This window comes from Microtus pennsylvanicus, chromosome 15 (genome assembly GCF_037038515.1).
Source record: "Microtus pennsylvanicus isolate mMicPen1 chromosome 15, mMicPen1.hap1, whole genome shotgun sequence".
In the NCBI taxonomy this organism is placed as follows: Eukaryota; Metazoa; Chordata; class Mammalia; order Rodentia; family Cricetidae; genus Microtus; species Microtus pennsylvanicus.
Genome location: NC_134593.1, coordinates 34,730,456 through 34,753,222, shown reverse-complemented (window position 1 = coordinate 34,753,222; position 22,767 = coordinate 34,730,456). Strand labels below are relative to the sequence as shown.

The 22,767-nt window shown below is 38.9% G+C and overlaps 2 protein-coding genes across 2 annotated transcripts in view; one reads left to right on the top strand and one right to left on the bottom strand.

Moving 5' to 3' along the window:
• The window catches only part of Gtf2f2 (general transcription factor IIF subunit 2), a 118,125-nt gene that overhangs the window by 40,482 nt on the left and 54,876 nt on the right, over window positions 1–22,767 (top strand). The window lies entirely within an intron of this gene.
• Kctd4 (potassium channel tetramerization domain containing 4) lies at window positions 16,196–17,730 on the bottom strand. The gene has a single exon (XM_075949858.1). It carries the CDS (start codon window positions 17,599–17,601, stop codon window positions 16,822–16,824), a length of 780 nt encoding a protein of 259 aa, XP_075805973.1. The 5' UTR covers window positions 17,602–17,730; the 3' UTR covers window positions 16,196–16,821.

Genomic DNA, 22,767 nt, shown 5'->3' with positions numbered 1-22,767 from the left:
CTAAAAACTAAGTATTTTGAAGAGACATGGTTTCTGTTTTAAGGGTTTGAATGTAGGAGATGGGTGGGAAAGGAAGGAGTTTTGTGGAAGCAAAAGTAAAGGGGGAAAAAAAGACAAAAACCAAGCAGAATTATATTGGATGAGTGAGAAAAGTTTCTGTGAGCATCTAGCATCTCAGTTAAGTACTGCACACCAGCAAGTAAAGCCTCTTGCACACTGAAGTGGTATTTACAACCCGTGAGAGACAGTGAAGAACTTGGAACCTGCCAGAGTGAACCGGCTGGTGCGTGGAGGAGGAGACCTAGGGCTAGAGGTCATATGGGTCATTCGCAGGAGTGAGTCCAGCTGCTCTGCTTCCTGCTCTCCCTTCTGAAAAGGAAAACAGTGCTCACGAAAGTCTGTGAATTTCCTGAAAATGCATGGGAGTGTAGAATGTTGGCACTTCTCGCAGATTAGGAGGTTGGTGCTATGGTGTCAGCATCTTTGAATATGGGGAAGTGCTGCTGTAGTAAAGGTTTGCGGAAAAGAAAAATAGCATTCAGCACTTGATTCCACCATAATTTAGGGCTACCACTCTTATAAAAGACCAGCCCAGTGTGTTACACAGCTGCAGATACCATCCTGTGTAATATAGTTCCTGTTGTTGTTCCTTCTGGAGATCGAGGAGTGTTTCTCTCATCTGTGGGCATATTGTGCAAGAGTCAACCATTGTCTGGACAGTGGAGAGTCTGTTTACAAGATTATATTTTAGCTTCTATTCAGGCAGTGCACAGTACCTTAGTTATGTTAGCTCAGGATTTTGTGATTCTAAAATTGCTTTAAATTCTTTTGTAAGGGGGCTGGAGAGGTGGCTCAGTGGTTAAGAGCATTGCCTGCTCTTCCAAAGGTCCTGAGTTCAATTCCCAGCAACCACATGATGGCTCACAACCATCTGCAATAAGGTCTGGTGCCCTCTTCTGGCCTGCAGAAATACATGTAGACAAAAATATTGTATACCTAATAAATAAATAAATATTTAAAAAATTCTTTTGTAAGAACATTTGCATTTGTGATAATTGTTCATAGTTATTCTTCAGTGGGAATAATAGCTTTAAGTATTTGTAATTTAGTTTAGGTCCTTTCAGTTATAATTGCTAGCCTTCATTTTAGTTGGTATATTGGTATATTGTCTGACTACTGTTTAGGGTTACTTGGCTCTAGTGACATTTTATAAGTAGTAACAGTCCCGCTCAATCAGCTTTATACATGAAACAGATCATATGTAAGTGTTGAAACTTTGATTTTTAAAGAACTCTGCTTTGTTTTGGTGTCTACTTAAATGCTATTTAAGCTTTTCAGCCACTCAGATTTATTTGAAAATCATTGACTATATCATTTTTGTAGGAACACAGGTAGCTTTGTAAAACTAATTTCATAATACTATTAATATTTTGTAAGTTTGCTTGCTGTGAATGGTTTTATTTTCCTTTTTACATAGAAAATTTAAATATGGTGTAGAGAATATTTATAAACTCCATGTTCTGACATTACTCACTTTCACACACTAGTAATAATGGCTCACCGTTTAACAACGGGTTACCTCTTTCATTCTGCCTAACCTGGATTATGTGAAGGAAATCCAGGTTCTGTCAGCTTGTAGTAATCTGTTTAGTTTTGGATTCTCCCTCTGGGATTCTCCTCGAGCCATTCCAAATAGTGATATTTAGGGATAATTAGCTCTAGAGTGAAAGTCTCCTTGTTTTTGAATTTCTCAGTTCTTCATAATTCCAATCTTATCTATAAGTAAGTTTGACATTAGTGGGTTTTTTGTTGTTGTTGTTTTGTTTTTATTTTTGTATTTCGAGACAGGGTTTCTCTGTAGCTTTGGAGCCTGTCCTGGAACTAGCTCAGGTAGACCAGGCTGGCCTTGAACTCAAAGAGATCCGCCTACCTCTGCCTCCTGAGCGCTGGGATTAAAGGCCTGTGCCACCAATGCCCAGCTGACATTAGTAGTTTTATAAAGAAAAGGTATATTTATTTTATGTTACTTTTTATAGTATAGTTTTATTGGACTATAATTCACATTTTACTCTTTTACGGGGTACAATTACTAGTTTTAGTATATTTATAGTGGGATACATCTATCACAACATCCCATTTTGGACCCTTTTCATTTTATTAAAAACAGTCTTATTAGCAGTCGCCCATTAATCCCACTCCAGCCTCTACTGATGCTGTCTGTATACTGTAGTTGTTCATTCTGGAAGCTTTGTAGATAGAATCGAGTGTTTGGTCTTTTGTAATTGACAGTTGTCTTAGTTATTCTTCTGATTCTCTGATAGAATACCATGACCAAAAGTAATTTAAGGATGAGTTCATGTTGGTTATGGTTTCAGATGGACGGAGTCCTTCACGAGCTCCAGAATAGGGACGGTTCTTAATATAGAATGCATTTTTTAAAAGAAGGCTCTTGGGATTTATCTTTGATAAATTTATCTCTGATATTTGTGTGTGTGTGTAGGTGGGTGTGAGTGAGTGAGTGAGTGAGTGAGTGAGTGAGTGAGTGAGTGAGTGAATGAGTGAGTGAGTGAAGGTTACATCTTTAAGTTGCTGCCCCTTAGGATTCATTGAGCTTTGTGCGTATTGGTTGCTGTTTTTCTTCGATCATAGGACACTTTCAGACATTCCTTCAAGTGTTGTCTCTGCTGTCTGCTTTTCTTCCTCCCTCTGAAATCCTGACTTTACAAGTTTTTGAACATATGCTTAGTTGTTTCAATATGTCTTCTGCATATCTATTCTGCTTTTTTCTTTCCCCATGCCATGTACCCTGCAAATTTTATTTTCCATGTTCCAGTTTACTGGTTTTTTTACTTATGTCTAGTCAGATATTAAACATATCCAGTGACATTTAAATTCTATCTATTGTATTTTTAGGGTTTCTAGATGTCCTAGATGATTATTACTGTGTTCCTCACAGCATAGTTGTTTCATAGTCCATATTAGAGAATTCTGATCTCTGACATCAGAGTTCTTCCCTTCAGATAGGACTTGGGTACTTGGGATCATTACCAGTTCTTGTCACCATTTCAGCAGTTTATTGCTGGATCAAAAACACACCAAAATGGAGCTTAAAATAAATGAGGCAGCATTCCTATGGATGTGTGGGCATCTGAGTTAGGCTGTGAGGTCTTTTGTACAGCTGATAGCAGTGGGCTGTTCACACATCGGCATTCAGCCATGAGTTGGCTACCATGCTGCTTCTGACTTCCTCCCCTAGAGTCGGATGCAGTGTTACAGGGGTGCCTCGGTCCTCCTCCCTCCTGCCTGCAGTACTCTCTGTGTTTAGTGTCTAACTCGGCATCAGTACCTGGTATTATAGCACAGGTAGGACTCTTCAGCTGCAGTTGATTAGCCACATCTAGTCACAAGGCCAGCTCAGTTCAAGAAGGAAATAACCACCCACTGCTTCCCCCCTTCTTCCTTTCTGTTTTTCCCCTTTTTGCGTTTGGCTACTGAATATTTATTGTAATCCCCTCTCATTTTTATTATTCAAAATTCAGCAGTTAATTATCCTATTGTCTTAATGCCTGTGAATTTGGGGAGTGGAGCAGGTCTGTTGTACTTTGAATTGGTAGGCAGCTTCCTGGAAAATTGCATCAGAAGTAGAATGTGTTAAATTTAATCCACTACAGTTTTGGTGCACATAAGTGTTTATTATTCTTAGTGTTTTTCTGAAGTTTAAATTTTAAAACTAAAAGAGGGGGAAATGCTCAAGGGGATTCGTTAAATTATTTTGTTTAGCAAATAATTATTTTCTAAATTCATGCCAAAATGATTTTTTAATCCAGGCTCTTCAAGAAACAGACATTATTAAGCAAGATGAGATTCACTGTACAGGGAAATCCTGTACAGTCGTACAGTCCACTTTCTTAGGAAAGTGAATTGATCCTACTTTTTTCTTGTTTATTTGGTGTGTTTGTTTGCATGTAGAGGAGCTGTGTATGTGTGCATGTGGAGACCAGAGGTCAGTACTGGCTGTCCTCCTTATATCTGTCCTCAGTTTTTGAAGACAAGAACTCTCACTGAGCTACCCAGTTCCACAGGATATCTGCCTTGCCATCCCTGGCTTTACATTTGCATGCTGCTGGGTGTGGCTTTGTACACGTGTCCTGCAGATTTGAACTTGGTTTCTGCGGCTTGCTGTGCCCATTGAGCATCCGTCTAGCCCTGGAAGGGATTATTATTATTGACCATAATCTTCAGAGACAGCCTACCACAGTCACCTGCATCACACATGAAGCTTAATGGTTTTTTGATAAGAGCCGTAAAGAGCCATTGAAACTAGGTAATCATTCATATTACTGTGTAACTTGACATCCAGTCTGAAGTATTTTTAGTCTATACTTTAAACTTGTTTCTGTTTTCTGCTGTATTAGATAGATAGTTAAACACACACACACACCTTTTGCTGTGCAAGCAGAATTACATCTGGTCACAAATGTTTATTTTTCCAAACTGTCAGTGTACTCTAGACACTTTGTTGAAGAATTGACTGGCTTACTGAACTATACTGATCTTTTTCTTTTCTCATATTTACTGTTTTTATTTCCTTTGATGTTAAAATCCAGTTTTTAATGTGTACATTTTTTCTTAATTATGAGCTCTGTAATATTTGGTCTGTATTGTAGAACATATGTAATGATTGTTTTTATTTTTTCAAGTTTTGTTTCAAATGTATTGTGCTGTTAATTATTTCTATAGGGTTCTTATACTTGGTAGCTGTCATATAAATTAATCTATTGCATTAATTTTTATCTGTTTAGTGCTTTTTTTAGAAGGTGATTTGAAGAAGCCATGTTTTTGTGGGGTTTTTTTTTTTTTTTTGCTGTTACACTACATTGAGAGAGAGCATATGAATGAATGAATAAATTGAGTTTCCAGACACCTTGCATTGTCACACATAGCCGTCAGACCCCATGTCATAAACCATGGCATCAGCTGTGGTCACACACCTCCTTTTCTCCTCACTAGCCGCCATAAGCGCAGGGCTGGGGGTTACTTGTATCATCTCATGGAGCTCAAGCTACTCAGCCTCTTCACAGTAGCTTTCTTGCTTTCTTTTCCTATCTTTGTGACAAAATACTCTCAACAAAATCGTCTTGAAGAAGAAAGGATTTATTTTAGGTGATAGTTCACTGTGCATACTCCATCGTGGTGAAGAAGTCAAGCCAGCATCAAATCTGCAATCAGGAACCCGAGAGTGATAAATGCACGCCGCTGTTCTGCTGCCTTTCTCCATTTACACAGTCTGGATCCCAGCCAGGGAATGGTGCCACCCACAGTGGGCAGTTCTCCCCACCTCAATATAATGAAAATAATGCTCTGCAGGTACAGCCAGGGGCCCGTCTCCCAGGTGATTTTAAATTCTGTCAAGTTGACAATTAACCCTGACCATCAGACAGTAAATCAGAGTGAAAAAAAAAAAACTTAAGAATTTTTGACTTGGGAATTCTCTGAATGAATAATAATGCTTTAAATGTGTCTACTACTCATGTGACCTTCTTTTCCTCTTAAAAACAATTATTAGGTGGACTGCTTTAATTCTGACTTATATTACTGATAAATACTGCTTCAGAAGTGGAGTTGGGGTGGGGGTGAGAAACAACTTTCCACTTTTAAAAGTGGGGGGAGAGACTGTAGGTGGGGAGAATGTATTGTAGTAGATAGTGCACTTGAACACTGCTGAGTCAGAGCTGGCTTACTCATGGATCTGCAGTGAAACTTGAGTTTCACCATCTGTAAACTGAAGGTAGAATTAGCAAGTGTTTACCAAAGTGCATGGTAGGAGTTCATGAAGAGTAGATGTCAGTGGCATTTTTCTCCTGCTTTCAAAAATTCTTTTATTTCAAAAATCCTTATATTCTTATGTCATTCTTCTACATATGTAATAGTAGCCCCATGGTGATGTGGGCTAGACTTTTGGACAGGCAAGAGTCTTGGGCTGTGAAAACCATTTTAAATAAGTGTCTATTATAGCTGATTTTAAAAAATGGATCTAAAAATGAGTTTCTTTGGAATGTATTAAATGACAACAAAACATGGTAGTGATCTACTGTTATTTGTAGTGGAAGGCAGCACTGGAGGCTTTGTGTGTGGCTAGTTGGTCCTTCCATTGTCCTAAGATTGATAAGTATTAGGCTGCTAAGCCTCTTCCTTGAGCCCTTCAGAATAACAGCATTGTTCAGTTTTTATTGTGACTTGTTCATTTAATAAACTCAAGGTGATTAGAAAATAAAGGGTGCCTGGGTTGGAGGCCGTACCCCAGCTTTTATTGGTCTTTGCTCATATCTTCCATTTCTTAGTTTCCCTAATTTCAAAATGCTGTTTCTAGTGGTCTCTTTTCATGCATCTTTCTGTTTGGGCCTTCAAATGATTTTTAGTTATAGTTACTTGTCTTTTGGGTGGCTTTAAAATAAGGTTTTTAAAATAGCAAGTTTTATATTTTATTTTATAACTAATTAGTATATATTTAGAACTTAAAAGAGAATCCACTACCCTGTAGATGTGACTCCTTTTGGTGCATTGTGCTAAGTCCTAAACACATTCCAACCATTTTTTTCTACACCCCCTGTGCTCCCACCCTCTGCTCCTTTCCCCTTACTCTCTTCCCTTTCCTCCTCCACCCTCTTTCTTTCCTTTGCCTACATTTTGAAAAACACTACCTGTTTCTTCTGTAAAATCAGAGTGCTGACTGTTCTAGACAACATCTCGAGGCATCAGCGACTTAGATACATTTGCCCACACTGGTGGAAATTCTAATATGATAAGTACTTTCTGTCCTGGTTCTGTCATCAGCTACCCCTTACCGTTGTAACTTCCGTCCTCATGGCTTCTAGTCCGAGCGCAGTACTTAACCATCATGTCTGCATCTTGTTAGTAAAATAAGGCGAGAGGCAAAGGACTCAGCCACCTTTCTCCTCTGTAAGGAGCATATTACAAGTCACATATGCCTATATGCTGTTGGTCAAAACATGAGACTGTGGCCATAACTCCCAGCCCTAGAACAGCAGGGAATACAGGTTTAACCTGGTACAGTTAGATTCTTAGCAAAGGAAGAGAAGATGGTTCTAGGAAGTAATGAACAGTCTCTTCCTTAGGAACTCCAGAGACTGTCATGTTCAGTGCTTTGAAAAAGACAATGCTTTTGTGAAAAAATGGAAAAGGGAGTTTGGTTGTCTGGGACAGGAAGTTGCAGCATGTTTAATACACTTTAAAACCTTTTGTGCCTGGTGACTCTGTTGGGAGTTGTTTTAATTTTTGACAGTATGCATATTTTAGGAAGAATATTAACACATATTTATCAGTTTTTGTAAGATGTATGTGTATGAGTGCTCTATTTGCATGACAGAAAAGGGTATCAGATTCCATAATAGGTTGTTGTGAGCCACCATGTGGGTGCTGAGAGTTGAACTTTGGAAGAGCTCTTATTTCCTGAGCTTTCTTTCCAGCCCCATATTTGTCATTTTTAGGGAATAAAAGCTTATACTATTAAGTGATTATAAATATTTTGTCTTTCAAAGAAAGTTGGTATTTGCTGTCTTGCTTCTATAAAGAATCAAATTACGACATATATTGCAAAGGAGTATATGAAAAATTATTCGATTCCAGTGGAATTGGAAGGTTACATCTCTTTTGAATTAAAATTTCTTGTATTATATATTTTAAAATAAAAAATGGGCACAAATATTAACAATTTTTGTGACATTAGTAAACTAAATATTTTTCTAAAATTGTTTTGTCTGTAAAATGACTCTTTAGCCTCTTTTTCTTAGTTTTTTTTCTTTTTTTCTTTTTTTTAAAAGTATAATTTGTTACCCACTTGCCAAAGAATAAAAAAAAAAAGCATTTGCCTTGTGGGCAAGAAAGACAATGCTTATAAATATTTACTGGTTTGCGTAATACTGCACTCAGTGATATCATGCCTTTCAATGCCCCTCTCTTAGGGAGTCACATTCCCAGCGCTTCCTGCTTTTTTCTGACCTGTTTGTATTAATTCACGTGCGTTCTTGTAATGTGCCCGGTACCACATGCTGCCGTACTGCCGTGACACTGGAGACAACCAGGCATGATCTCTGCAGGCGAGAGTGAGGTGGTCATGGTTCTCCTGCTGGAAGTCCACTAGCTTCTGAGAGGGTTTTAGCTTTTGGCATGATTGGTAGTTCCTACGTGGATTTTGAAATCCTCAACTTCCTTCTGTTTCTACCTTGAACTTATAAAAAAAAAATACTGCCTTTTAATATACATACTTTAAAAAAACAAAATGAAGATGCTAGAAAGGTTATGCAGGAGTTAAGAACACTTGTAGTTGTTTTATTTGTTCTCTCTCTCTCTCTCTCTCTCTCTCTCTCTCTCTCTCTCTCTCTCTCTCTCTCTCTCTCTCTCTCTCTCTGCTTTTTGGGAGCCTGACATGCAGTTTCCAAATAAATCTCAGGGAAGCTTATTCTTTCTTACGGAAATGTCCGGCCTTAACTTGGCTTCTTTCCAGCCAGCTTTTCTTAACTTATCCCATCTACCTTTTGCCTCTAGACTTTTACCTTTCTTTTTTTCTGCATATCTTTTCTTTTTTCCCCTTTCAATTTTTTATTTAAAAGTTTTTTTTCATTTTACATACCAACCACAGTTCCCCCTCCCTCCCCTATTCCTGCTCTCCCCATACAACCCCCCCCCAACCCCCCATCTACTCCTCTGGAAGGGTAAGGCCTCCCTTGGGGAGTCAACAAAGACTGGCTTATTGACTTGAGACAGGACCAAGTCCATCCTCCATGTATCGAGGCTAAGCAGGGTATCCCACCATAGGGAATGGGCTCCAAAAAGCCATTTCATGCACTGGGGATAAATCCTGGTCCCACTGCTGGTGACCCCCACAGACTACCCAAGCCACAGAATTGTCACCCACATTCAGAGGGCCTAGTTCGGTCCTATACAGGTCCCCCAGCTGTCAGTTCCGAGTCAGTGAGCTCCCACTAAGCTCTGGTCAGCTGTCTCTGTGGGTTTTCCCATCAGGATCTTGACCCCTTTGCTCTTATAATCCCTCCTTCCTCTCTTTGACTACAAGCTTGGCCCAGTACTTAGCCGTGGATCTCTGCATCTGCTTCCATCAGTTAGTGGATGAAGGTTCTATGAGGACAATTAGGGTAATCATCCGTCTGATTACAGGGGATGGCTAGTTCAGGCACCCTCTCCACTATTATTAGGAGTCTTAGCTGGGGTCATCCTTGTGGATTCCTGGGAGTTTCCCTAGCACTAGCTTTCTTCCTAACCCCCGTAGCAGCTCCCTCTATCAAAATACCTCTTCTCTCTCTCTCACTCCCTCCCCCCTTCTCTCCCTCCCCCCTTCTCTCCTCCCCCCTTCTCTCCCTCCCCCCAACTCAATCATCCATTCCCTCTTGTTCTCTTCCTCTTCTCTTTTCCCTCCCAATTTACTCAGGAGATCTTTTCTATTTCCCCTCCCCAAACGGCAGCCTACAGAATGGAAAGATCTTCACCAACCCCACATCTGACAGAGAGCTAATCTCCAAATATATAAAGAACTAGAGAAACTAGGCATCAAAATACCAAATAATCCAATTTAAAAATGGGGTACAGATCTAAACAGAGAAACCAGTATGGTGGTTTATTAGGAAATTGGGGAATCAATCTACACTCTTGGGCATATACCCAAAGGATGAATATTCATACCACAAGGACATTTGCTCAACTATGTTCATAGCAGCACTATTCATAATATCCAGAACCTGGAAACAACGTAGATGTCCCTCATGCAAAGAATGGATAAAGAAAATGGTAGGTTTACACAAGGGAGTATTACATAGCAGTAAAAAAAAAATGACATCTTAAAATTTGCGGGCTAAAGGATGGAACTAGGGATAAAAAAAAAAAACCATCCTGAGTGAGGTAACCCAGACCTAGAAAGACAAACACAATATGTACTCACTCATAAGTGAATATTAGATGTAAAGAAAAGGATCACCAGGATACAATCCACAACCCCTGAGAAGTTAGGTGACAAGGAGGACCCTAAGAGAGACGGGCATGTATATCTTTTCATTCCTTCTTATTCCGTGTCTGGTTGTCTGACCCCTTCTCTTCTCTGATCTCCTGCTTCGCGATCCTCCTCCCATTTATACTCTCTGCCTGCTAGCCCCGCTTGTTCTTTTTCTGCCCAGCTGTCGGCCTTTCAGTTCTTCATTAGACCAATCCGGTGTTTTAAGACAGGCAGAGTTATCACAACTTCACAGAGTTAAACAAATGTAACATAAAAGAATGCAACACATCTTTGCATCATTAAAACAAATGTTCCATAGCAAAACAAATGTAACACATCTTAAAATAATATTCTACAACAAATACTTCTTGCTCTTCAGAGGATCCAAGTCAGAGTTCACAACCACCTGTGACTGCAGCTCCAGAGGATTTGACACTCTTTTCTGGCTTCTATGTGCGTGCACGCATGCGTGCGCGCACGCACACACGCATACACACACACATGTAAAAATATAAACTACTTTTTAAAATAAAATGAATTAAAAATAATTATGCTTGAATTTTTTAAAATTATATCCTGTGATTAAAAAAGACAGTATGGTGCCAAACCATTAGCGTTGATGGTGCAGTCTTGAATGTACATGTCTTCCAGAATGAACATTAGGAGTGGTTTTATTTCATATATAGATAGTCTTTGAGTTCACCAAACATCTCATTGTCTACTGCCAAATCCGTACATAGCGATTTGTTATTTCAGTGTCCACTGTTAGTGACTTTACTTCTCATATACACACTAACGCTTTTGTTCGCAAAAGTTAGAACCTCCTTTTTCTTACTCTTAGTGAGTAAGAAAGTGTATTTAATGTACATTCTGCCAGCAATCAGGCCATCTTATACTTGGAGATCAAAATGACGTTTTAAGTGTACCCTCATAGTTCTCAATGTAACTGAATTTTATATACTAATCTCAGCGTGGTGTTTTCTGGTTGTATTATAATAAGCACACATATGTCATAAATTCCTGTGGTTGTGTTTTTTCTGATTTGTAAACTAACCCTACTATTTTGCAACTATGTTTACTATGTTTGTTTTTGTTTTTTGAGACGGGTTTCTCTGTGGCTTTGGAACCTGTCCTGGCACTAGCTCTTGTAGACCAGGCTGACCTCAAACTCACAGAGATCTGCCTGCCTTTGCCTCCTGAGTGCTGGAGTTAAAGGCGTGCGCCACCACCACCCTTACTATGTTAAGTGTAATTAATAATGTACACTTTAAAATGTTTTCACAGCAAAAAGATTGGGGAGGTAATACATACATTAATTAGTTCTGTTAGCCATTCCACAGTGCCCACATACTCACAGTGCTCAAAACACCATGTCATATACCATATATATTTTTATCCACTAAAAATATAAGAATTTGTTTTGAAATATTCACATGTATATGGAAAAATACAAAAAAATCAAAATGTAAGATCACAGTATATTCAGTCATACTTAATTTTTAAAAATTAATTAAACGGTATACCTAAAGTGAATGCAAAAATCATTTAGTTATTGCTAAAACTAAATTAAATGATGAAAGATTCAAATTCAAGGAAATATTGAGATTAAAATTAGTTATTCAGCATTTCTTAAGAATTCTAAAAAGAGAGTTAATGAACATCTGTTATAAGGAAGTAAAATCAATGGATGTAATTAAGACTAAATCAATAGGCTAGCTCAGTTTCACATCTTCAGTTTCACACAGGGTAGAAGAATTTGTGCTTAGTGTCCTAAAGGATATTAATCAAAATTACTTGTATAAAGTTGAGCCTAGCATCAAAAAGGAATTTATAAAAATCAAGTAGGTCTTTGTAGATAATTATTAAAAACTTTTTTGAGATGTGACCAGATGCTGGGATCCTGCACTTGGAAAAGTCTGTCATAGTGTTGTAAAGGAATATAGTAGAGTTGCCTCCTTCTTTGATATCTAATAGACTTCCTTTTTTACTTCTGTCATTCTTTAATGTCTTAATTCAGTATTTCACACACATAATGCCTAAGTCTCTCTCTCTGTTTGTGTGTCTCCTCTCTCTCTCTCTCTCTCTCTCTCTCTCTCTCTCTCTCTCTCTCTCTCTCTCTCTCTCTCACACACACACACACACACACACACAGACACACACACACACACACACACACACATATACGCACACACACCCTATGCCCAGTGCTAGAGGTCAAATCCAGGGCCTTGCCAAGATAAACACATTTAACATTGGTAGAGGAGTTTAGTTAAATATAGTTAGCATAATAGTATGCAAGGTACATTTAAGTGGCTTACTTGATAGAAAAACTTTAACCAATTATGTGTTTTTGTCAAGAAAAGATGAATGTTGTTACCTCTTTACAAATTATTTCAGGTAAATTTAGATCTTAGATATATCAGTGCCCAAAAATGTGCTTATTTAATACTTCCCCTTCTGTTTGTTGACAGAGCAAATGAATTTTAATAGTAGCTTATACAAAATATGATTAAGAAGCCAGCTATAGAAGTCATGTGTTTCGGTGCTGTACACATACATTCTCTGAGTTACAAGCTGTGTGGATGTCCATGTTACGTCTGCTTACAGCAGTGCTATGACTCAGACACTAATTTTAACCTCAACTAATACGTTGTTGAGGTATTTACTCATAACTCATTAAATAGGCATAGCTTTTAGATTGCTTTATCATCTACATTGTTCCCACTGAATTTAAAAATTCTAGTAAGATATTTATTTATATAGGGATAGAAAGTCAGTCTGAAGAAAAAAAATTTTAATTCATCTTTTTTTAACCTCCTGACCTCAGCCTCCCCTCCCGTCTTCCCCTCCCAGTTCCTCTTCCCCATTACCCCTTTCCTCCAACTTTGTCGTCTTCTGTTTCCATCCAAGAATCGTGTTTTTAATAATAAAATGAAGTCTCTTCCCTATGTTTTTGTCTTAAAATTTCACTTCTTTGAGCAAGCAAGCACATGTTCATTGAAAGTTCTGTGTTCCATTTATGTCTGATAGAAAGCCTAACTTAACGACCTTTCTGTCTCCATGGCTGATATTTGTGATTAGAAAGACTCCCCTGCACTGGCTAAGATTATAAATGCTTTGCCTGGAAGTCTGTGAAGTAGAGGTGTTTATACAACTCACAGTTGAAACTTCACTGTGTGGACATTAAAAGTTTGAAAGAATTAAGTGTTGACTTAACTGTCCTCTGTGTTAGTTTGTAGAAGTTAATACGGTATGATTCTAGAACTCATGAGAATTTCATTTTAGCATATTTTTCTCATAAGAAAAATATTTTCATAATACAGTTAATGTGGGTTCTAAAAGACTAACCTTTTCAGCAAACTTGATCTGCAAAAATTTCAAATTCATAAATAGACAAATTTGGGATATTCTTTAGTCTTGTGAGATGGATGATTCACCTCATGTCCTTTAAATGACACGAAATGACATTAAAAATGCTATTCCAAAATTCAGTTTTTCACTTAACATTTTTAGAATACTTGTATTGTGAACTTGTACAAGTAAGACAGACTGTATCTGATATTCTATATTCACATGGAGTTCATAAATCTGTTTTGTGCTGGGTTCTAGGTTAGGTCCTGGGGCCCTGAGTGGCCTGGTTCACATGTGCGTTCTCTGCTGCATCTGGAACCACTAACCCTGGGCTCTGGACGTCAGTTCTTGATGGCTGTGTGTGAAGTAGGAGGAGATTCTTAACCCTTCTTTCTCTCTCATCTGTGAGGAGATGAATGTGTGGGGGTAATTGAAATGCATAGCATGATATTTACATACCAGCAAAACACTTCAAGGCAACCCTGGTCACTCACACCTGTAACCCAGCACTAACAAGCTTACTTAATACAGGAGGGTCAGCAAGAGTTTGAAGCCAGCCTAGGCTACAGGGTAAATCCCTGTCTCAAAACAAAAGACAGACAGCAAGAACTTAATGAATGTTACCTTTTTGTTAGTAGTCCTTCAAAAGTGGTGCTTAATACTACACCAGAAACACGGGAACAGGTTCATTCGGTATTTTCATCTTTAGGCTGGGACAATAAGTTAGCTTGTGTTTCATTTATTCTTCGTGCTGCACAGGCACATTTTAAAACACAGCAGAAAGCCGTAAGTACAGTTTTGTTTGCCATAATTTAAAGTTGGGTGCTAGAATCAATATGTGGGCTAGCTTCAAATACAGGAGAATGCGTGCTTGGGACCTGGGAACTGCAGTAAACACCCTTTGCCACCTTTTTAAAAAAGACATAGATGCTGATCAGTTCTGTATAAGCTTTGCTTCGAGAGAGAAATTACACATTCACTGAAACAGATCTGCCAGAGAAGCTTTGCTCTTGGCATCAACATTTTGTAAGGTACCTTGAGTGAAGATCCTTGTAAATGTCGCTAGAAAATTAAAGTGTAAAACTAGATACTTTGTATACCCACAGTTCAATCTGTAAATACAGTTGTTGGATTTGCAAAGGTACATTTCTAAAGAGGTGAACATCATGTTCTCTTGTAGACTGTTGATTGATGCAATTACTGTTAGGCCTCAGAGTTCGAGGAGTTCACTCCAGCTATGCATATTCACCTAAAGAGCTACACAACTATGCGCCTGATTCCCTTGGTTCATAACAACAGCAGGAACGTCGTTGTGAAAGCTAAATTCTCTCGTGAAGTCATGGGAAGCCTTTGCGTTTCTGAGATTTATTCAGCTGCATCTCCTCTAACAGATTATGTCAGTGTCTTTATTATCTGGAGTGAGATCTTGATAGAGAAAACCTGACTCAGACATGAAATCACTACCAGTTTTTTTCATTACCAATCCAAATGGCAAGGAAAAGTCAGCTCATATTCTGAGGAGGTAAAAATACAGCTGAGTAGCAGCTACTGACCAATCATACAGTTTTGGGTTTTTTTCTCCTTTACTGTTTTAATAGTCCCTTTATGTCTGATTAAGCCATTTGTAGTTCATTAAGAAAATTTGATACTTTTAAGAAAAGCCTGTTTTCCTTAGTATATCATCAGAGAAAATGATGTAGTTTACATTGAGTATTCTAGTGTGAATCTTTGAAGGACTTTGTTTGCACAGTTCCTCTCAAAAGGTTTCTTTTATAGTCTGTAAGGCAATTTTATATTATCTTAGATCTTGTAAGTCAAAGTTAGTTATAGTTGATAATGATTAATTAATATTGAGGTTTATTCTAAACTATATATATAATCAAAATGTTGGGATGTCTGCTTAACTATTTAAGCTCAGCCAGGATAATCAGCAGTTTTTGTTGGTTTATTATAATTAAGGCAGAATTATAGTTATTACTTTAATGATTGCTTCCCCACCCCCTTTTTCTTTTCTTTTTCTTTTTTTCCTTCATCTTTTTTGAGAATCTCACCTAGTAACCCTGGCTGGCCTCAAACTTGTGGTAATCCTCCTGCCTCAGCTTCTCAACTACTGGGATTCAAGCATGAGTTACCACTCCCAGCTTGTTTATTTTAAATGTAAGAGTTTATTCTTAGACACCATAGGATTGAAACCACAGGAGTGAAGAAGGTGCTTTCTGTAGAGTAAGTGAACAAGGCACGCATTCACATTCAGAGTTCAGCTGAAAGATTAGTTCTTAAAACATTCATAAACTAACGTTTAAATTTTCTTTAGAAATGAACATGAAATAGAAAAAAATTAGCACAACTCTGTGACTTTGATTTTAGCATAGATTTTTTTAAATATAATATAACAGAAATTGGGTAGTAGTTGGTGTTGACCTTGTTGGATTTTAGTATGAGTTTCTGAAGGACTATTTTAGATAGTTGATTTTTTTAAAGGACCAATAAAGTTGTTTTGTAATAGTGTTGTTGAGTAATGTTCATTTAATATTTTGAACTTGAAAAATGAGCAGATAGAGTGATTGTGAAAATGGATTCCTCAATTCTAATACCATGTACTCAGCTGGGAGCAAGCTACCCATGCCGTGCTGGAGCTCAGTGTGCCGGAAAGTGCAGTTGTTAATTTCTGCCGCTCGCTGGACCTGTAAGGTGTTAGAGCCTGACAGTTGCTCGCATCGGTGCAGAGTATTGTGCACAATCATCAAGTAGCACTATTTATTTTTAAAGTGACATACGTAACTTTTATTACAATCATTAATACAAGCAAAGAAGCTAGCAGCGATTTTATTTATCTTTTATTGTTATCAAGCAGTTAGTTTCCTAGGAATTTTCAGCAAAGTATCAGTTTATTTGTAAATCTGGTTTGAAATACAGGAACTGTAATAAAGGTTTTGGTGCCTGCTATTTAAAGTCAGATCAGTAGCTCGAATATGTTTACAATCCCATTTTGATTCACTGTCACTCTGCTTTAAGTAGCTCTGTACATTTATTTTGCTCTCCATGTTTATTTTACCAGTTCAGCGTCTTTGTAGATTTTTGCTGTAAGTAGAAAGGATTTTTGAACCTTATGTTGCTAACATTTGCTATAGTGAATGATAGATGCAAGTACCCAAGACATTCTCATTGAAAGACAGCTTAAGGGAAAAAAATAAATAGCAAAAGCATTGTCTTTATTTACAGTGTAGAAGGACCACAGCTTCACCGTAGGTAGAAGTGTGATGGCAGAACACCCCAGAGAAGAACATCTTTAGTGATAGATTTACATACCGTTAGCTCAGAGTACTTGATTAGCAGCCGGGCTCTGGGACAAGCTAGCTGGGCACATTGTTTGGGTCGCCTTTGATTCTGTGGCTTCCGAAGCTTGCTGGCTGCATGCTTGTTGCCTTTGTTCGTGAGACAGGTAATTACTTGATAAAATGAAGTGCATCACTGTGAACAATTGACCCTTTGGAGCAGTCCAGGCTGGTCAGCAGTCTAAAACCACACTTTAAAGCCATCATTATGGCCTCAAACTTAAGAGTTTCCAAGGTACAGACAAAGGTGTTGTCTTCCTTTAGTACGAGTCGAGTGCCGTTCTCAGACTTGATGAAGTATTTAAATTGGATGATATTTGACGACACAGAAAACTCTTCCGGAAACCCATCCAGCCTGCTTTTGGACACCAGGACAATGCGAGATTTTATTTTTGATATGAAATCAGGAGCATTACAGAAGATTCTCAGTCCTTGAGAGCGATCGTGGTTATCTGTTATTTCCAAGAAAGTAGTCTCTCGGGGTGTCAGCTGTTCTTTTTCCCACCTGGATTTCACTTCTTCTGCCAGCCCCTTGAGCTGAAAAAATTCTGCTTCTTGAGCAAGAAGTTGATTTTCTCGAAACCCTTCAGGCAATAGGAGTTCTCCATTTCGTAGGAAGTTTAGTACATGCCTGAAGAGGAGCCCGTCCCTGTCTATGAAGTAATGGCCATCAGCATCAAAAGGACAGAGGATTTTCCCATTTACGATACCTTCAAGGAAAGTGTCTGGGTACTTGGTCAGGGTTTGTTTTTGAGTAATGTATAAATATCCACCAACGTTGAGGGTCATCAGTGTGGATTTGCAGTTCTTGCCTTGCTCGGCGTCTTCCAGGCTGTTGTGCCTCCCTTCATACTCCCTTTCTTTTTCTCTTCTGATTATTTTACGCTCCATTTTCAAGATGCTATTTCAGCTTGTTCTTCTTGGCTTGGAGATTTTTTTCTTTCCTTTTAAAAAAGAAACACTACCACACACAAGCACGCCTTTATTCCGTCCCAGCCTAGCGATGCAATGAAATGCTGGCAGCACCGCCTGCGCTGGCAGCTGGGTTTTGCAGTAGGTGGCGTGTCAGCTATGCATGCAGGAGCTTTCTGGAGTAAGAGGAAAAGAGAATTTGCATTTAACTGTATCAGGGAAGGCATTTGTTGCAAAAGGATTTCTGTGTCTGTTCTTAAAGGAAGTGAGACTTACTCAGGGTAAATTTTCTTTCCTTTGCCAGTTAATTGCCTTTCTGCTGTAATTCCCAGGTGAATGAGAATTGCTGTCCATTTCTAAAGTTCTAAGTCATAGCTTAGTCAGGAAAGGCTAATACTGAGTTATATTGTCACCATTTGGAAAATGCCATGTGTTGAGACCTAAGGTAAAAGAAACTAGGCATATAGAATTTTCTCCTATAAAAGTCCTGTGTTGGCGGTGATGTAGACCCAGACAAAAATATTTAGGCTTACTGTTGTGACATTGCATTTGAATTTAGTTGAATTTGTATGTGTTTTGGATTTGGGTCTCTTTGTTGAATGAAAAGAAATTTGCATAGCTTTTCACAAAAGGGTTTTTTTTATTTTTTTACTTCAAGGTTTAAAAAATCACATAGGCTGTCTTTGTAGTGTTCATTCACATTTTGTTGGTTATGGTCTCCAATCCAAATCCATGAGCTTGCTTCACCCTAAGCCTGCTTCAGTGTTGACTAGTCTTGGGCTACTCCAGAAGATACTGTAGCCTTAGCGTGTGCATGTGCTGGGAACACGGGGGAAGGTGACTGTATGCCTGCTCAATAGTAGTAGTGCCGTGGACAAGCTAGGCTTGTTTCTTTCACGCAGAGCGATAGGTAGTGTAGTGCAATGCCTCCCTGTCCCGCTGTCCCTGAAATTGCCTTCCAAAGCATTTTAGGATTCTGAGCTTACAGTACTCGAATCAAAGGGCTGCTGATAAGAAATCTAGATGCATTTCCCAGTGTATATTGTGAGCAGCTTGTCCACTTAAAATTACCCTGAGGAGCTCTGTTCTTAGAGTAAGTCTTTGGCTTTTATATGAAAGTCACTTATTTACATTGCATTGATGATTATTTTTAAATTATCTGTGTCTTGTTACAGGTATTAGAATAGGTTGTCATTTGAAAATGCTCAACTTTTACTTTCTATAAACAGGGTTAATTTTTATTAGATATGTTTAAAAATTATATATCCTTATAGCAGGTAATGAATTTAGCATTTAATACTAAGGTTATCAAAAGCTAATTGAAATTGGACTAGAAATCTAAGGCATAATCATTTTTTGGCTGAATATTGAAATTTAGCTTCTCTGCTTTACCAAAGATGAAATTGCTTTCCAGAGAGATTTTAGTTTTTTCTTGTGAATTTGCACCTTGTTTTGTGGAAAGCTGTAAACTAATACGTCCTTCTTAGCCCTGCAACATTTAGAAAGAGTGCTCCTACTGTCTGACAGAGGAAGAGGGTGTGTGTGTGTGTTTGTGTTTTAGAACCAAATCTTTTCTATGGTATTACTTATTTTAAAAACTGAGTAGTTGGGTGTGGGTACAAGTTTGGAAATCATGGGTTTTTGTTATTATAAGTGTCTAACGTCAGCAAGAGTATACTAGTTTCATTAGATAGGTGCAGTTCTTTTTTATGAACTAACAGAGCACCAGAATCGATACAGTATGGTCATACTTCAGGGATAGGTTTCCTGGTGTAACTGTGCTTCCTTAGCCCGGCTGTAGATGCCTTTACTGGGCAGGCTTGATTCTGTTGCTGCTAGGAAATGGGCTTCTGTAGGGTGGTGAGCAGGTAGGAGCACAGGCAGGTCTGCTGTCTTCTGCCTGAAAGTTCACTTAATAATTTCAACAGCACTGATGAACACTGTGTTGTGTTATTTTATTGGTTTGTTTTTGAGACAGAGTCTCACTTTAACACCCAGTCCTCAGAGTCTTAGTGGGCCCCTTCTTCAGCCTCTGCAGTGTTGGGGTTGCAGGTGTGAGGCACCATACCTAGCTTACAGGTTTGCTGTGATAGCACAGTCCAAGGACTCATCCGCCATGTGCCTCTTAACTTCACTGTGGTGTACTTTGCTTCTGCAAACCTGCCGTGCATGATGTGTTTGCCAGCATGGCTGCTTGTGATTGAAGCCTTCTCCTGAGATATGAACCAACAGGACTTTGCTTTTGTGTCTTGTCTGCCATCTTGATATTTTAAAAAAGGAAACTGGTATTCAGTAGATGCCACCTCATTCATATTACCACCATTTCAGCCAGATGATTATATTCATGGAATTACAGCATTCCTTTGATCATTACTGCCTGTTGTGGTACACTTGCCAGCTTGGCTTCTTGTAGACTCTTCTAACTGTATTATTTGTGATCGATGCTCATAGTAGGTAGTCAGTCAGCAATAGACTATAAAATAGTTCTTGTGTAACAATAGCAGAGATAGCCCCTATTTATGTAGCTCTTTCTCTGCCTCACTACAGTCCAGCAATTCTAACACAAGAGCCTAAACCATACATCAAAGATTGGCTCCTAGGTGCCTTTGATGACCACCTTAGAGGATTTCATATAACTTTGTAGGCAGGAAGACATCTTTGTGAAGAGTAGAGGCCTGCCTGCCTTTTGTTACAACCTGAATTTTTTTATAAGAGTTGGATTGTATCAATATGGTAGTACCTGCCCTTATTTATCTCTAGCACTCAGAAGTCCAGGCTGGAAGATCTTGAATTCAAGGCCAATCAGGGCTACATAGTAAGGTAAGAGAAAGAGAGAGAGAGAGAGAGAGAGAGAGAGAGAGAGAGAGAGAGAGAGAGAGAGAGAGAGAGAGAACAATATAGAGAGATAACCTCTTAAACACTGTGATCACAAATCTTACAAAAAGAACCCTTCAGCAACTTCGAGACTGTTAAATGGGTTGTTGGTTTAAGCATTTCCTGTGGTTAAATAGGCCCAGTGCCTAAACAGATTCTGGCATGACTTTCCATTTGAAGTAATACTCATCTACTGTCTGTAGAGAGCAGAATTTATTCTAGGTTAATAATGGGAGGAATTCACATCTTTTCTACTAACTTTTAATGGGAGTGATTAACACAGGACATGATTGTAATGTGTTGCTTGACAGATATAAGGAGAGACCAGTGTCCCCAGACTCAGCAGCTCCCTCTTCTGTGAGATCCAGACACTGCCTTTAAGGAAGCAGGATTGTCTTAGGAGCTTCTATTAATAGAAAGACACCCTGCCCCCACAGATCTCTGCCAGATCTTTTGGCTGTTTTTACACATTTGCTTGTATTCCTTATTCTTTGGAATGGTTGGTTCCTGTGACCTTAGAAAGAAAAGTGAAAACAGCCATCGCTGTCAGTTTGCACTCGATCTACTTGGTACCTCTCTGCCTGTGACTCCCACTCTGTTTCCACTTTATTGATCTGCGCTTTGACTTCACTCTGCTGTCACAAGCTGAGTTTCTCTTTCTGACATGTGGCTTGTTTCTTCATAGTCTCCTGTTAAAGCATTGGCTGTGAGAGGCATTCATATTGCTATTCCCTATGAATATTTCATGTTAGCCTCTCTTGTATTAAAAAATGAAACACCACTAAATCAAGGGGCTTTTTTTCCATGTGAGTCTAGTTCTGTTCGAATGTCAAAGTTTAGCTGCGTTTTGAAATAAAAAATTCATCTGCATTGTGTATTTCTGGAATTCGACTCTTACTGACACAAGTACAGAGTCAGCTAACTGGCTACAGCATCACACAAGCTATGCAGAAGACCAGAACCTTCCTAGAACTCGCTGGACATCACTTCTGGCCAGAAGAGCACATGAATGAACCATACATGTCGCTTGAACATGTGCACATGCCTTTGCAGTGTTTCTTCTCCATGGAAGGCAAGGGTGCGGTTACTTTGGCACATTTTTTTAACCGCCTTTTAAGAGTACAGAAAACAGAAATGTTTTACCAAAGAACAAATAAAAATAGCAGACTAGCTAAGTTCAGGTAAAATTCTGTTCCACATTTTTGCTTTTTGTTTACAGAAACAATCATGACAACTTTTAAATCCTGTTTATTCCTACTGTGTATACTTTGTAGATGAATTGTTCAATAAAATTTATGTCTTATAAGTAGAAGTTGAGCTTTAAAATTATTTTTAATGAAGATTTTGCTTGTTTGTTTGGTGTGTGATGTGTGCGGACATACTGGCCACAGCACCCTTCCAGATCAGGGGACAAGTTGAGAGCTGGTTCTCTCTGTCCTGTAGATTCTGGGAACTGAACTCAGCTCATCAAGCTTAGTGGCAAACACTGTTGCTGATGAGCCAACTTAAGTGTGGCCACTTGAAATTTTGTTCTACCAAGAACAGCAAAGCCTCTCTGTTAGCCTTCAGGTCGGTATAGAGTTAGAACATTGTACAAAACTCATCTTTGTGGTTTTCTGTGGCAAAGTCAAGTCTCCGTGTGTCTTTGAAAAGTAGTTATTTTATGTTAATAACCACATCTACAATTTCTAAATGAATGCTGTGATTTTGAACACTTTCATAAAGTCTGTGTGTAGTGGATTAGGGATGGAGAAGTCTCACTTTTTTTCACACTTAACATTTCTGAAATTGTCATAAAGTCATTGACTTGCCAAAATTTCCAGCATCTTGTTTCCATAGTGGTACATTACATAATGATGACTATTAAAAATGATGTCATTTTTTAAGCAACTCTGAGATACTCCCTTCATATCTCAGGAAAATAAAGGAGGAGAAAGAATGTTTGGGGATGGGAATGAGAGTGAAAGAGGAGAGGGATACTGGAAGACTCGGAAAGAGGCTGCTAAATACTGAACAGTAAGCTCTGTGAGAGCACCTCTCCCTCCACACACCACAGCCAGAGCGCCCCTCCCTCCCACACACCACAGCCTGAACACCCCTCCCTTCCACACACCAGAGCCAGAGCGCCCCCTCCCTCCCACACACCACAGCCTGAACACCCCTCCCTCCCACACACCAGAGCCAGAGCGCCCCCTCCCTCCCACACACCACAGCCTGAACACCCCTCCCTCCCACACACCACAGCCTGAACACCCCTCCCTTCCACACACC